Source organism: Pithys albifrons, chromosome 1 (assembly GCF_047495875.1).
Source record: "Pithys albifrons albifrons isolate INPA30051 chromosome 1, PitAlb_v1, whole genome shotgun sequence".
NCBI lineage: Eukaryota > Metazoa > Chordata > Aves > Passeriformes > Thamnophilidae > Pithys > Pithys albifrons.
In genome coordinates, this window is record NC_092458.1 from 7,678,815 (window position 1) to 7,695,482 (window position 16,668).

Sequence of the window (16,668 nt, forward strand, 5' to 3'; positions counted from 1 at the left end):
ATTATTATTGATGCTCTGTATGTATGTCTGTGTCTTTACCCTGTAACACATTGATAGGATAGCATATTCTTATCTCTTGCTTGGAAGTGGTTTTGAGTGCCATGTTCTTAATTTATGCTGAAAGGATCAGATGATGATGAGGTGTACCTGCAGTGCTACCTGAGTTGCAGTATTCCCAATGCTCCCTGAGCTGTGTTAAGACTTGCTGAGCCACAGCAGACCAAAAGGAGAGAAGGCAATGATGAATCTTGTGTTTGTATTTCAAAAACTCATTACAAGTGATTTTTTTCAAAGTGGCTGTGCTTATTTAAACAAAGGACTGAAGTGCCAAGCCTTCTGTAACAGCTCCAGTAGGTTTAAGGATTCGTAATGATTGGTGTGGGACATGCGGCACTTTTTCCCTCCAGGTGCTGAGCATGTTACTCTCACCTCGGACACCCACTGCCCCGGCAGCCAAGGGGGAAAAGGCCAGAACGGGGACATGGACTTTGTTCTCTCATTTACAGTGGGCCAGTCCTGCTGCAGGTGAAAAGCATGTTTGGTAACTAAGTTTGCAACAGTATAAGCATGGTAGTGGGTTGTCCTGCTTATAATTCCCTTGGAGAATAACCTGAGCCAAAAGTGTGCTGTGATATAAAATAGCAAGTTGCTGGTCTTCATGGTTTTATGTTCTTTGAGCAGATATTCTTTTTGTTTCCTCATTTGGTGCTCAGTTCTGAGCCTTTAGTGAAAAAGAAAAAAGTCAATTGTATCTGCATACTTGAGGTTAATTACACAATACTTGCCAAGGTCTTTCTGTTTCCAGCACTGCAGATATCCATTGCTATGTAGTGCTCTTCTGAGATCTCTGAACAAGCAAAAGTCAAAGAACTATCAACATCTTTGTAACCTCATTTCAGCTGAAATTTACCAAAGCCTTTATACTTCACTCTGTCCGTAAGAGATAGAAAATAATAATACTTCTTTTTTCCTCATTTTTCCATTTAAGGCAAGTGTATCATCTTTATTCCATCCCACAGAAATATGATCCTAAAAACCCCTGACTTTTGCAATGATGAAAATTTTTCATACCATGTTTTTAACAGAGTACCTGTTCATGTGTAAATGGGCACTGGTGACCCAGTCCTGTGGTCAGTGCCACTGGAGATATTTACGTGTAACTTTCCTTCAGACTGCAATGAAAATGTTTTTAAGTTGATTTTAATGTGATAGACAGGGAAAAAGGACATTAAGTGAAGGTGCACATTTCTGTGAGATTGCAAACTGTTTTCTATAACCTGCATATGCTATCATGAATTCTGTTCGTTATGAATACAGTGAGTCTTAGAAAAAACTAATTGTGTAAATGTAGTTCCAGCTCTGGAGTCTGTAGTGCTTGGTGCTGTGTAAATGAACAAGGTAGGTGATGCTGTTTAGGAAGGAATATCACAATTTTATCCATATGAATGAGTAAATGTTCCATGATAAAGTAATATTTGCTTTATAATAAGCATCCTAAAGTGGCTTTGACAAAACATACATTGGAGTGTGCCAAAGCAGCCACAAAGCACTAGCTCTTGTTGTCCATTATGGCACGTGCTTTATTCAAACTCAGTTTTGTGTGCTGGTTCTGACTGTCAGTGGAACCCAAACCTGTTAGCCATAACACAGGTATTGTTTTTGTCTCTTTAAATTGAAGGTAACTATAGTTGAGAGATGGGTTTTCCTATTTCTTGTATTTAATTTAATTCTCCAGAGGTGCTTTATGGCTAACGATGTGTTATGAGGAGCTATTGGATATACCCATAAAAGAGAAGAACACAGTAAACCTCCTGAGAGAGAGATTGAGACTCTAGGAATATTGAGATTATTATGGGGATTTTAATGCTTTTTTACTTATTTTTCTTCAAGTAAACCCACTGATTTAAGAATTGCATTCCCTTAGGAGAATTATGGGAAATATGCATCAACTCAGTTCTTGCTGATTGATACAGGTTTATGTGATGGATACAGGTGTTGCTCTCCAATTCATGGTGCTTCATGAGGCTCAGTTCAGGTACACCCACAATCTGGATTTGAAAATCTCCATAATGAAATTGCAAAATTTTCAGGAAGTTTATACAACTGACTAGGAGTGATAGGCTCATTCCAAGTATCTGTGCTTATTCTGAAAACACAGTAAAATAAAAAATGAGCAAGTACACCCTGGAAGATTTGAGCATCAGGTTAAGTATTACTGTTGAAATGCTCTGGGAAACATCTCCACAGGGTGTATATTCATGTCTCTAGATCAGCTCTTCCTCCATGGATCACAAGACATGACAACACTTCAAATCTGCAATAACTCCTTTTTGTTCCTCTAGAAACTTGGTTTGAATTGATCTGTATCCCAGGACTTTGTAAGGTGGAAACCTTGAATATAAATTCTGGATTATGAAGTTGTCCCTCAGGTGTGAGGGGCTGTACCAGCACATTGAACTAGAGCCCTGTGCAGTCACTGAGGTTCTGCACACCTTTTACAGCAGCCTAGAAAGGGTTGGGGTTTGGCTCTGGAACTCCTCAGCCCAGCTTGTAAAATGGGTAAGGTGATACTTGGCAGATTTACTGTGAGACCTGGGAAAACAGCATGGGATATGTGGAGAATGGGCACTGTACTAACACAGGAGTATTTTAAGTTAATAGTTAAATTTATTTATTTGGTTAAATTTAGTTAAACTTGATCTTTAAATCACATTTCACTGGCCATCTCTAAAGAGCACTTTGGAAGGGCAAATGCAATTTTTGTGAACTGAAAGTGGAAGAAATATGGAAGATAAAAAATATATAACTTGGCATTTTAGGAATAAGGTTAATAAAAACACTTATTTCTCTGTCCTTCTGTTACAATCTGCACCAGGCCAAATGGGGAGAATGTTGTCTTATTTTACTGGGGTTTTGTGTCTATGTAAATTTTGTGACAGAGTAAATGGCCAGAAGGAATTATTTTGGTTTCTTTTCATGCTTTGCCGTAGAGTAACTTCAGAAGTTTCTTCAGAGCAAAAATTTCCCATTTTGAAAATGCCTGGGGCTACTTTTGGAAGTGCCCAAGTGTTTTCTGAATCCTGACAGTGGAACTTAACTTTCCCCTTACCTTGGAAGGGTTGGAACCTGTGCCTTCCCTGAGATGGTGGGTGCTCAGCAGACTGGAAAGCAAGACTGTTGTTACAAGATACAGTAACAGTATCAGTAACAGTATCTTGGGGGTTGGTTTGTTTGATTTTAAAGTATCCCAGTTGTAAAGTGACTGCCGGATTTTTTTTTCTTCACATTTAGGATGTAAGTACAGACAGGATCAGGTGCTCTTAGAGTAAACAGGAGTTCCTTGTTTTCTGAAACATCCTCTTAAATTAAAACATTGCTTTTCTTTGACTAATTGATACAGTATGAACAGGAAGTATATGCATTATAATTTATTATTATATTAAATAGACATAAGTTATAAGATTATTTGCTAGATTTCTCACAGATCTAGTATTAATTTTAAGACTATTTTCAATACCACTTCTTGTGACTACAGCCTGTCGAGAAGTAAAAATTGAAATGTAGTGAAATAAATTCTGTATGAGATAATCACAATTTAATATTGTGATTAATATAAGAAGGTTATTTCAGAAAGCATTTAGCATGTTCACAGCAATTCATGCCTGCAGTTGTATCTTGTTGTCTCTCATATGCGTTTGTTCAGGTATAGCCTCATGGTATGTATCAGCTAATCTTAGAACCTGCTGGAGATGGCCACGGAGAAGTCATGTCTGCTGGAGTGAGAACTGATGATAAACTCATCAGGTGGTGGTTCACTCAGATAACCTGCTCTGCCCTGAGTTCTTAAAACTTTAGATTCCTATTATTGTCTCTCTGGCTTTCCGAACTGTCATGAAACTTAACATACCTTTCTCTTAGCAATGGATTGGTTGTTGTTTGACTGTTTTAATAATTAATATTGTTTTAATGGTCTCTTGTAAAACCAAAGTGGAAAGAAGGATTTGTAGCTTTTCTGCTTCACCATCATGTGAAAATGGAAAACTTTTGTTATTAGTAAAACTGCAAGAACAAAACAAAGAAACAGCTTTTTATAATACAAACATGAATATAACTTTTAATTTTCTGAAAGTCCAACAGAATGATATACAGGAGAAAAAAATACACATTTTGATACTACAATGGGTGTGATTCTGTGTTGGGACAATTCCCATATACTGGCTATTTTGCTGTAAAACTTTACTGAATGCATTGATTTTTGTGATGGTGTACCTAGGGGAGATTGACAACAAGCTGGCATTGATACATTCTTGGGCCTGCCTGGGTACCTTGGGTTTTAAAAACACCTGACGAAACATCTCAGCTGCTCATTCCTTTACCTTCACTTGAATTTCATATCCTAAATATCAGACCATGAGTTATCTCAATAGCAATGAAAAATAACAAAAAACCAAAAACCCTCCAAGAAATTGAGTTTTGTTATAAAAATGTTGTCTTAAGTATTAAGATGGGAAGTGGGATTTGATTTTTGTTGTTTTGCTGTTTTCTCTTTTAATTTTAGTATTTTGGTTTTGTTAATGTGTGCCAAGTCAAACACCTGATTAAGGTGTTGGCTGAAAAACTGATTTATTCAGGTTTTAGTGTTCTATCCCTTCCACTAAGCATTGCTTAAGACCATGTACAAAAAAAGTTCTCCCATGTACAATATATTTCTAATAAGTCATCTTGGAAAGATGTGGTATTTCTGATGCTCACAGGATCCTGGTACATTAGAGAAAAGTGAGTCTGTCATTGCCCTGTTTGGGTGTTGGCTGGGCTTGTTTCAGTGCACTACATCTGCATCAGGAATGTTGAGCCACTGTGAGAACATCACTGCAGTAATAATACCTTTTCAGGATTGCCCTGTGCTCATTGAGGAGACTGCATAAAACAGACATTATTTTATTTGCAAGTCTCACAACTTGATGGACAACAGACAAAACCTGAGGAAAATGCATTCTGTTGGACATTGGAAATTACAGCTTCAGCAAAATCATGAGATTCTTTTATCTGACATACCCGCAGTGAGAATATTTTAACTTCATGTACAATCAGATACTTCAGTTAATATTCTCGTTGTTTTGCTAATGAGGCTTTAAAAATGCTAGTGACTCAAAATGCAGATTAAAACGTCTTCCTTTCCCTTCTTTTTGCCACCATTCGATCTCTTTACCCCCACCCTCCCCCTTCTCCTTGTTTTTCGTCTTTCCTTCTCTTGCCTGCTGTCAGGAAAATCTGCCTTTGAAGGGACAATTCTGTACAGAGTGGCACCGGCAAAGATTGACAGCTACAGACGTTACAACAGTGAGTGTGTTTCAAAATCAACAAGCAATAGCTTTAGTCCTCTGTACTCGTTTGATTTATCTACACTTGTAAACTGTGCCACTGCTACTCACTTATGGCTATTCCACATGCATATATCTGTCTGTGAGCTAAAGTCAGTTTGCTGCTGATGAACTGCCTTAATGCGATGAGAATGCACCGTCCCCTCCGTGCATGTGTGTGTTCTGTGTCTGTACAGTGTCTGTGTGTCAGCCCACAGTAAATCCTGAGTTACGCTGGGTGTTTGGATCTCAGCTATGGATTAAAATTAAGACTATTTAGTCCCAACATTTTTGCCACCTGAAACAAGAAAACTGTTGGTAAAAACCACCGATCTTTGAATTAAAATTCCTTCTGCTCTAAAAATAAAGTTCCCATTGTGATTGCTGAATTCATATAAAATATGCTTTGCTTTTCTTAAAGGACATTGTGGGGTTTGGTTTGTTTGGGGTTTAGTGGGTTTTCTGTTGTTTTTTTTTAATTTTTAATTTACTGCATGCTCTTCATTTGGCATTCTGTCTTTGACAGTTATTACTCACAGCATTTTGGCTGATATATTTTTTTCTGCCAGTTAGAGCAAAAGATTATTTTCATTTCATGTTCAGGTTTTTGCCTTCTGCGTTTTAGAAGCGCACATGCTCTTTTTTGTGTGCTTTTACTGCTCTGTTCATACAGAAAAAGAGAGGATGGTTACATCAGATGCAAGACAGAGGAAACAAGGAAGACAGAAATCTGTCCTTCCACCTGCTTCCATCAAGAAATCTAGCAGGAAGAGATCCTACTGAGTCACATTCGGTGTGATAAGTACAGAGTGTTCAGTCCTGTCTTCCAGTGAGCAGGATGCTGTGCTGGCTGTGGCATCTGCTTTTGTCCCAGAGAGCTTTCCCTTGAGAAGATCCAAGCTGTGCTACCCTTCTTCATCCTTTCTGGGTGGGAGTGTTCATTCTCCTGCCTCTGAGGTCTTATGCATGTTGACAGCAAAGGATGAGGCAGTTAAAGTGGTATTATTCAATTCTGATATTTGCACTTACAACTTTCTTTTAATTTTTTTTTTTACAAAACCTGATCTTTTAGTTTTTTGAACAAAAATCTTTGTGAATGTGTGCAGCTCTGATTATTCCTCATAAAGATTTTTTTCCCTGTCTACCAGAATTCATTTTGCAGCTCTTCTCAAGCTTCCAATCAGGCTCTTGCTCTGACTGGAGCAGACCATGTGGCTGATCGTCTTCAAATGTTTCTGCTGTTGTTCACATTATAGTCTTCATGACTGCTTATGAATCACTCAAATTTCATGCTTCTTGCAGAGTTCTTAGACCATTATGTCCTGTAATCCACCTATCTGATGAGTATAAGGATTTAGGAAGTGAATCTCTAATATGCTTGACTTCTGACTTTAGGATCCAGTTTCAAATAAGAAGCTTTGGAGCTTTTAATTTCATAATCTTCCTGGGCACTATGTTTTAACATTATCCAGAAACATGCTCTCTATGCCCAGCCTATTTTTAATTGAGTCAAATTGCCCCTCCCCTTTTCTCAGGTCAGTTCAGATGAGCCTAAGTGAGAGGTCAGGAAGAAGTTAGTCATCTTTCCAGTTGTACTAGAGCTCTGCATTTAGTTCTTGTAAGTCATACCAGGCCGTGGTTGTGCCACGTCATAGAAAATAAATTCCATCAAATTGATTTCAGAGTGCAGGATTGGATAGGTGTCTGCAGGAATACTTGATAGCCAGCTGCAAGAAGACAGCTTGACCTGCATTGTCTCACATTGCTCTGGGCACACACCCGCCTAAACTTTGTTTTTAAAGCTGATGAAAGATGTCTCATTGAATACTACCTCTCCTGGCGTTTGGTTGAGACTGGCATGTTTTTCCATGCTGCACAGGTGTGTTGCTGTCTCCATATAAGTGCATCTCAGAAGGGCAGATCCTCAGCTACACTTGTGGCCTGTTTGTTGCTTACAGGGTTGGAGCTGGGACTGAGGAGTGGCCCATACACAAAATCAGGTCATCTGGGGAAGTGTTAGACAAAACAAAGGCTGGCACTGTTGTTGCTATCAGAGATGTCCTCTCCTAAACCAACATAGAAAAGAAACGTTTCTTATCCTTCCTGCTCTGTCTCTGACAGCTCACTTCCTGCAGACTCACTGTGTGCTTCCTGACCAGGCTGGCTGATGGTGTGGCCAGGTCCTTCCATTTCGGATCTGATCTGTGGTCTGTACTTCAGGCAAATATCCATGTGCTTTCATCTCCACTGAAAACCATTTGGAGGTGCTCTACATTTAGGGATGTCTGAAACAACCCATAGCTGCTCCAACTTCAGCTTTCTGATTTCTTCCTAAGTTAAGCTCAAGTCAATTCATAACTTGAGTTATGCCTACAGGGTGCTTGAATTTGCGTGTACCCCACTGCATGAAGCATTGCTCAACTTTCGACTCAAGCTCAGAGCTTTTCCTTTACAAAACATGCTCAGTGCTCAGTCTGTTTATTTTGAATGCTGTTTTCCAACCGCTCTGTTTAAGAGACATTTTCTTACTTAACCAAGGGCTGTAATAGCTGTTGAACTAGTGTGTAGCTGCTCCTAGAGACACCTTCCACTGAAATATGCTGCTGAAGATTGTTTGCTGCATAAACACCTGGCCTGGCCATCATATGCTAACATGGCTTTTTTGGTCATTAGGTATAGCAGGCTCTGCTCAGCAACAATTCCAGCTCCTTTGGCATTCTGCTCATCAGCCTGCTGTCAGATAATCTTTGCTACTGCATTTGCTGGGTGAAGAGAGACACGCAGCAACAGAAAGTTACTTACTTGTCTTTTTGTTGGTCACAGCCCTCTTTTCTCTCATCCTGCAACTTTTCTTGCACTTCCACAGAAAACGCTTCTTGGATTTCTAACTTATTTTATTTTTACTGATTTAGTTTCTTGCTTCGCTTTCTTTTTCTTCAAAGATGGAATATCTGACGAACAGTGCAGATAAAATGCTTGATTTGACAAATAATTGCCTCTCTTTCCTTATATGTGGATCCACAATGCTGTCAGTAATAGATATTAGATATAATGGAAGAAGATGAGACAGGAGCGTTGAAACAGAAATATTCGTGAGTAACCTCAATTGTGTTTTGTGTTTTCTTTCACTTCACCACGTTTTTTTTCCATTTTTTTGTTTACCCTCCCCTTAATCCTTGCAGAAATATGGCTGGTCAGACTTCTGATAGATCAATATGGTCGACGTATTTATGATGTTATAAACCCAATTTAAGAGTGTCTGGAGGTGAGCAAAGTTAAATGAGAAACCCAAATGTGGATTTTAACAGTTCTGAAAAGAGGACAACTACAATTTTGTGTTCCACCTCAGCTTCTTACAACTTACATGGAAAGAAGAGCATATATCAAATACACAGCTACTACAATGAAAAATAACATCTGAGAAAGAACAATGATAAAATTGAGTGAGGGAAACCTTCGTGATTAAAATAACCATCCTGTTTTCTAGAGAACGAATGTACAGATGGTGAGGGGTTGGGGGTGGTGTGTCGAAGAATTGTGTTGACTGGAGTGAAACACATTAAATCCTTCTGTTGATTCAGACTCCCACTATCAAGCGATTTTCCATGAGTGTCACAAAAGGCCGGTGTTTGGTGAGTGGCAGGTAAAGAATCCTATGGGCTGTGGTGACTTACCTGTCCTTCCACATGTAATAACTTATTGAGGGTGGTGGGAAAAGCAGTTCCGAAATGAAGAAGACAATGGTACAGTTGTAGAGCTCCTGCAGGAGTGGCTGTGTCTGTTTGCTCTGGCAGTCCTGGGGGATTGGCTGGGCTGAGGTGCAGCCACAGCTCCCTTCTGATGGCTCTGTGCTCAGGCTGCAGAGATGCTTGTGCCACGCTGCCTCAGTGCATGCTGCTGCTGGAGTGCTGGACACCACTCCCCTTTCCCTGCATGATCACCTGTGCAAGCACAAAAGTCTTGGGGCTGTTTCTTATGTGGCAAGAGCTGTTGTGCAAAGGAAAATGAACATGCTGAAAGCAAATGACAAATTGCTTACCTGACATAGTTACGTTTTTTCAAGGGTTGTGACTGAGAATAACAAATAATCACTAACACTGAGGAAGTTTGCCTCAGACAGTTGTACAGGTATAACCACTTTTGGTAAAGAAGCATACATTTCCTTTTTGAAAGCATGAATTTATTAACCTTTAAACCTCAAAGAATCAATGTGTCCTTCTTCTACAGTAATGTTTAAAATCCAATTTCATTTTCTGGTTTTGACTTTTGAGTGACACTGGAATGTTGTTGGGGATGGCTTCAGTGAAGTACAGAACTTTGACAGAAAGCAAGCTCTAGATAAATACCTTATAGGCTGTGGGTACTTGTTCTGCCTTTGCCAGTATGTGTGGAAAAGGAAGGACAGTTCCTGTCTCATCTACTGCAATTGCCATGCATAACTTCACCACCTTTGTCATTCAGATCGGTCACCAGGGTGTTCCATGCTGTCATTCTCTAAATAGAAGGAAAGGACATATTTCCCCTTGCCTTCCTTCCTTTCCATAAAAGGCAAAAACTCCAATAAGCTTCATTTACAAAGTTCTTTGTTCTGTTAAACACAGTTGACAGTGTTTCTCTCTGGCTGCCAGACCAAATCAGGAGCTCCTTTGCACTGTCTCAGGTGTGTGCCTCTGAACAGCTGACCTTTCCATCGCTTCACAGAGCAAGCCTGAGATGAGCTGAGAGGACAGAGCATTGTTGGCTTATACTTTGTCAGAGTAGTCCATCCTGCTCATTTGCCCAGGGCCATAAACTGTTGGTGGAGAGAACAATCCAGAATAAAGAACAAAAATTAAATTGCCAAATAATAGCTCAAAATAGAAAGCTCTGTAAACTTACAATGGATTCCCCTTTCTTTCCCTGCCATTTTAAGCTATTCAGAAACAATTTGTTTCCTGCTTTGAATGGAGTTAATTTTATCGCAGATGTTTATTTTTGTTTTAACAGCTTTAGTTTACACAACCCTTACCATCCCTAACTTTCTGATTTAGAATCTTGGTTTGATGCCAGTACAGCTCTGAGAGGCCATTGGCGAATTAAGTCTGATGTTGTGGTCTCTTTTTAATCCCTCTTTGAGCTAATCTGTTTTGGTACATTTCAGAATGTTGCTCTCAAAAGACCTGTAACTGCTATAGCAGGAGCATGGTGTGTTTGAAATGTCTTGAGAAAACTAATCTCTCTTATATAGCCATAGAGGAAAAAATGTGTGTGAAGTGCGAAATTCCTCCAGACAGTGTTGAGAGAATTTAATTTTCATGAATACTAAATTAGCTTGCATTTGTAAGAAGCATGAATCAACAAAGAATCGGAGCTCTGAGCATTTTTAAATAGCTCTATGTCAGTAGTCCCTTATCTTATTCCAGGCAAAAGTTGGGAACAGTTGGCCCCTGGGAATTTTAACATTTTGCTGATGATGCTGTCCTCATTCAGGCTTTGGGGACCTTGCTAGAAAAGTGCACCCAGCACAGAGATTTGAGCTCTACCTTGTGGTGCTACAGATGATGCAGCAGCAGTAAATCTAGGTACAAGAGCAGTGCCTTTGCTTACAGACCCAGAAATGGGAAGTGATAGCCCCAAAACATTTATATCCTGAGAAATATTAAAGATCTGAAAAATTTTCCTGCTGTTAAAGCTGACAGGATAGTAGGCACCTTAGTGAGCATCTTACCAATGTTACATTCCTGGCTTATCAGCCCTCCAAATGCTGACAGAGAGGTGATGGATTCTAGACAACCTGCTGTTAAAAAAAAAAAAAAAAGAAAGTAACAAAAAATAGCGAGAGGCTGGACTACTGTAGCTTTTAAGCTCTACTGGCTATATTTGAAGTATTTAATAACTGGACTTTAAAGAAAAGCCAGCACAGTGTTCCTGTTGCTGAGCTGCTGGCCCTGCCCTGGTGCTCAGGTCCGTCCCTGTGGCAACCACAGCTGCCTGAGGCTGCCCGTGTGGGTGTGCTGGGCAGCAGCAGCAGGGCATGAGTGCCACAGCTGGAATGCTCTCAGGTTTGTAATGCTCATTTAGCAACCCCACCACCTTCCTGCTAGCTGTGGCTCTTCACCAAGAAAAGTTTGTATTTCAGATTCATAGTCTGACAGTCTGTGTCACGCAGGTCCCTGCTTAGAGATCCCAGCTGTAGCCGTGGGCTACACTTGGCTTTCAGAGAAGCTGTCCATCCAGCTGTGTTCTCCTACTAAGCTGTTTGCAGCAGTGGCAAAGAAGGCAGGGAAAAGCTGAACAAAAAGAAAGAGTGTGACTGGAAGAGGGACATTTTTCTGTTCTCAAGAGGAGAGAATACCTGGGCTATCAGCAACCTCTTCCTTGCACAGGTGGGGCTGGAGAGGGCTGTGCAGCTGCACTTGGCAAAACTGCACAGACAGAACTGATGACATGTGTGCTGAGCTCTTTCTCTTCCTGTCTATCTGTCTCTTTCTCTATATATACACATACATATATAAGGGAACAACCCAAGGAAAAATATAAATGAGGAGAGAATGTTTCAGGCAGGGGTGAACACAGTGTTGCAAATCCTTTCCTGCAAGTTCTTTTTCTGTGCAAATCAGCATATATGTCATGTGTTTGTGAGGAAGGTAAGAGATCCTCATTAGCATGTCTTTATTTTAATCAGATCTTTATCTGGTTTGTTCTCATTTTCCACTGCATATAATCCTCCTTTTCTTTCACCTTTGCCTCTAGATCTCAGCCATGTTGGAATAAGAGCAAGAGTAGATTAGTTCTTGTAAAAGCCAGGGCTTTTATTCTTACTGAGTTATTTATCCAGAGTATTCCTCAGTCTGTGTCAGTCAAAAAATAATAAACCAGGTCATTTTCTTAGTTATCAGGCAGAACTCTTTTAACTTGGAAGGAGCTTTGTATCTGACCACTCATATGCAGTTTAGTTTGGACAGGCCTCAATTCAGCCCATTCTGTCCTCATTAAAGAAAAGAAAAAAGAAGAAAAACGTTGTTATTTCCTATATTACTTTCATTATGAAGACTTTGTACTGAGACAGAGCTCTGTGGCAGCATAGAAAATGACATGACTCTTGGATTATCATCAAGCACAGTTGAGTGATGCTTGGGAAATCTGTTTTAAGCCTGAGGTGAGGCTTCAGATCCAAGGTGTGATGTCTCATCACAGAAGAATGGTCTTAAAAGCTGAAGATGCCATAATGAAAAACAAGGGATGACCCAGAAAGAAACAAAAGCTTTATTCTTATTAGAGTCCCTTGAGGTTTTGGATCTTTCTTTCATGCAGACTTCAAAGATCTGGAAGTCCATGTGAGACCTGTTGAGTAATTCTCCTAACCACTTCCATATTTTAATTCCACCCAGTGGCCAAGGTCCAGATCCTCTTCTCCCACAATTAGGGATGCAGAAATCCCATTATAATTACCTATTTTAAATATAGCTTTTCTGTTCATTTCAGGAAGTGGCTAAGAACAGTTATGGATTCTTTCAGTTACTTGTGGAGAAAGGTCTTTGCACTGCTCCTTCCCTCCATCACAGAGTAGTTCAAGGAGATTTTAGGAAGGATGACAGAAGAAACCTTTGCCAGAGGGTGATTTTGCTATTCTGTATCAAGATCTTTTGTTCAGCAAAAAGATGAAGATCACTGCAATTTTTCTGAGTTTTTTTTAGTTGTAGATGTGTTATACGTGGAAAAAATAACTTGTAACTCCAATTGCTGACCATTGTCTTTGACTTTAGAAGTCGTAAATAAAGCTGGTTCTAGCCCCTGTCAGAGCCCTACTCACGAGTACTTTGCAAAGCTGAGGAAGGTCCAGCCTGTACAATGTACAACTTCTTCAGTTACTACCCAATTCACAGCAAGGTGAGGGAATAAGAAAAGGGCAGTGACTTTGCAACACTGCCCAAAGAGATTTATACCTCTCTGGCCTCATTTCCCCTTGTACCTCTGAGTGCTTTTGCTGGAAACGTTGTGGAATGGCTCTGCTGTGGATAATCACACCCCTCCTGCCAAGCACAACGTAGGGCAGGATCGCAGTAAATGCTTGAATTCCCTGGTTCCTGTTTTCCTGAGGTCTGGAAGAGGAGGAGTGCACTGAATTTACTTTATTGATGGCAGCCATTCTAACTACCATAATAAAGGAGTGAAACCAGATTTGAAGTTTTCTCCCCTACTCTTCTTCAAAAAATAGAAAGGTCCAAGTGAGGATATCAAGACTTGTGCATATTTAAGAAAAGAATTATAATATAATTATTTGGTATTCATTTAAATTCCAATCCTGCACGACTTATGGAACAAATAACTTGTTCAGTGGTATGTAAATTGAATGGCTGAAGACACAGCAATGCTACTGATGTTCAACAGGTAGGTGTGGCAGCCACTCGGGAGGCCACAGGGCCAAAACATTTTGCTTAGTCTATAGTTCTTCTGTTTGTTTATAATTGGGAACTTTTCTTGATTCTGCATTTATAGTCCTTTCATGTTTCAAATATAGAAAATCTCCGGGCAGCATATGATGATTTTTCTGCTTTTAGCTAAAAGTCCTGGTCTGACACAGAATTACTGATTTCCTTTCCTAGCAGCACCCTTGTGTTGAAATCCATTTAACATATGAACCTCTTGTGTCCTGGATCATGAAGCTGTACTCTAGCCCTTAGGACTTGCACTGAATTCTGTGCTACATCTGTACTGGCAGCCTTTGTGATGAAAATCTGTTGTGATTGTTTTGTGGATCTTGATAAAAATAATTAAGAAGATAAACTTATTTGAAATTCTTCTCTCTTTGACTTGTAAAATCCACTTCTGTGACACCATGAATGGTTGGTGAGAGGAATGTGAGGATTTAAATTTCTTATTATTAGGTAGAATCAGTGCTGTAGTAGCAGCAATTGCTGTGTTTTTCCTGGAAACACAGTTAACTCAATCTGTATTGTAGGGAGGCAGATTTAAGTGGTCTGGGGGAGGAAACTTCAGTGGGTCTTTTGCTGCCTGTGCCTGTTTGGCCTGTGAAGTGCCTGAGACATCACCGTATTGCATCTGTGGCCTCTGCTATACAAGCACCAGATATTTTCAGATAAGTGCAGATAAATTTTCTTGTTCACTGAGACAAGTAATGCAAATCAGAATGTCAGTTTTGATTTGTTATATTCCTAGAGGATACTGTGCATGGGTGCTTTCCTTATGAGGCTGTCTATGCTGCAGATAGGTTTAATTTTCAGCAGGGAACGTATTATGCAGCTTATTTGATTGCAAATTTGTTTGAACAGCTTTCAGCTTTATATTTCCCAGTTAGGTAATGTAGCTTTAGATCCTAATTGCATAATTGGCTTGAGTCACACAGATCTAAGGTGCAACATGCCTGGTCCGACTGCTTGTAGCTTCAAGTGGCTTTGTACAATAGGTGCCCTACAACTGAATTAACTCTTTCTTTTACTGAGTTCTCTTCCAAATAATTTTTTTCTGAAGAATGATTTTCCTGGTACTCGAGGAATGATGGTCATCATTCCTGAACTTCTGATGTTGGAGTATGCATGTTCTGTGGATTGGTGTAATTCTTACCTGGTGCACCAATATGGTGAAATGAAGTGATTTTTAAAACTCAAAAACGAGTGCATGGCACAGAGAGCATCTTCTCTACCTGTTTCTTGTGGTTTCATTTTCCTCAATAGAATGGTAGGAGGGATCATTTTCCAGTCACAGTATGATAATAGTGAGCTTCACACCTAAGATTCCTTCTTTCATCTCTCCATTTCACAGGCCTAAAAGATGCTACAGGTTCTGAGAGTGATGGTGGGGACTCTTGCAGTACAAAGTCGGAAGGAGCCAATGGAGGCACGACAATCCAACCCAAGAAGGTCAAAGGTGTTGGCTTTGGAGATATCTTCAAAGACAAACCCATAAAGCTACGACCAAGGTCAATAGAAGTTGAAAATGACTTTCTCCCAGTAGATAAGGTACGTCTCATTTCTTAATTCTCTCTTGGTGTTGGTTTAAAGAAGTTTTCATCTGAAAGTTCTAAATTCTGTCACTGGCCAAAATTTGAAGCTTTATGGTCATTATTTCCTAATCCCTCTGTAGACAAGACTCTACTTTTTATTTTTCCTTTTGCCTCACAACAAAAAGTGAATTCCGGTGAGATTAGCTGTCTACCAAAGTAAAAAATTAAAATTAGAAATTGATCAGTCTAAGGTCTTGGTCTCTGCTGTGGCAACTTCTCCCCTTTTGAGTCATGCTTGTCTAGTTGTGTGTAGAATCAGGCACTGCAGGAACTGCCTTTTTCAGCCTGCAGGCTTTGGGGTTTTTTCAACCTAGATCATTTCAGTGATCTGATTTATAGCACAACATCTACCTGCATATGCACCCTGGGTTGTAGTAGTACAAGAGAAGGGGAGGTCCTGCAGAGCCATGGCAGAAACCTTGTAAGTTACTTATGCTGAGGGAGATGTTGTTAATACTTTTGCAAGAGACCATTTTTCAGTCTGTATAAGGAGGGTAGTGAAGAGCTGGGATAATCTAAATAAAGGGAAAACCTAAACTGTATTACTCCTTGACCATTGGTGACTTCTTCAAAGCCTGCATTGTGTCCTGTCTGCCTTCTGTTTCTGAGTGGAAACTTCTGGGTTTGGCTTTGTTGATGTGCAGGGAGCAGCTGAGCTGTGTTCTTATGGCACCTCATCAAAGAGGTCCCCCTGAAATATGTGATAGGGACAGGTCAGACCTGGTGGTGTTCACTGAGTGTAGCCAATGAACCTCCCTCCTGCCAGGCTGGGGCAGTGGGGTAGAGAGCAGTGAATCAGCTTTTGGTGGAGCCATCAGGATGTCTTTCTGCAGTGTGGTTTGCTTGTGACACTGCAAACCTCAGTGTTTAAGGTGTGATTGGGCTTTATGACAACTTGCAAGTGTGCTGAAAAAGGAATTTTACTAGGACATGAACTTAGTTAATAAAAGGTTTCTTGTTACTATTTTTGACCCATTTTGGAAGATATTTTTTTTTAATTTGGTGACAGCTTGTGATACTGTACTTATGATGACAAGTATTTCCTTACAAGTCCTGTGTAAGGAAAATTGCTTTGTACATAGGAAGCACCTCATAGCAGGCAGACTTAAATTCATGCATGGCTGCTTGAGCCATTATTTTTTTCCCTTGGGACATTAAAAGGTCCTGTAGCTGCAGCAAATGTGTATTTTGATAATGCTGTTCTACAAGAGGTGAGCAGTTTTATATGATTAATTCCCCACATGTAGGAATAGATACAAAATATACAGTGCAGGAGGAAATTCACCTTATATAAAACATACTATT

General features: G+C 39.9%; 1 protein-coding gene across 9 annotated transcripts in view; it reads left to right on the top strand.

Moving 5' to 3' along the window:
• The window catches only part of SH3KBP1 (SH3 domain containing kinase binding protein 1), a 227,750-nt gene that overhangs the window by 124,608 nt on the left and 86,474 nt on the right, over window positions 1-16,668 (top strand). For all 9 annotated transcript variants that reach the window (XM_071553835.1, XM_071553921.1, XM_071554103.1 and 6 more), the window contains one exon: window positions 15,123-15,319. In XM_071553835.1, the coding sequence (XP_071409936.1) occupies window positions 15,123-15,319 (197 nt within the window). The remainder of the gene's footprint in view (window positions 1-15,122; window positions 15,320-16,668) is intronic.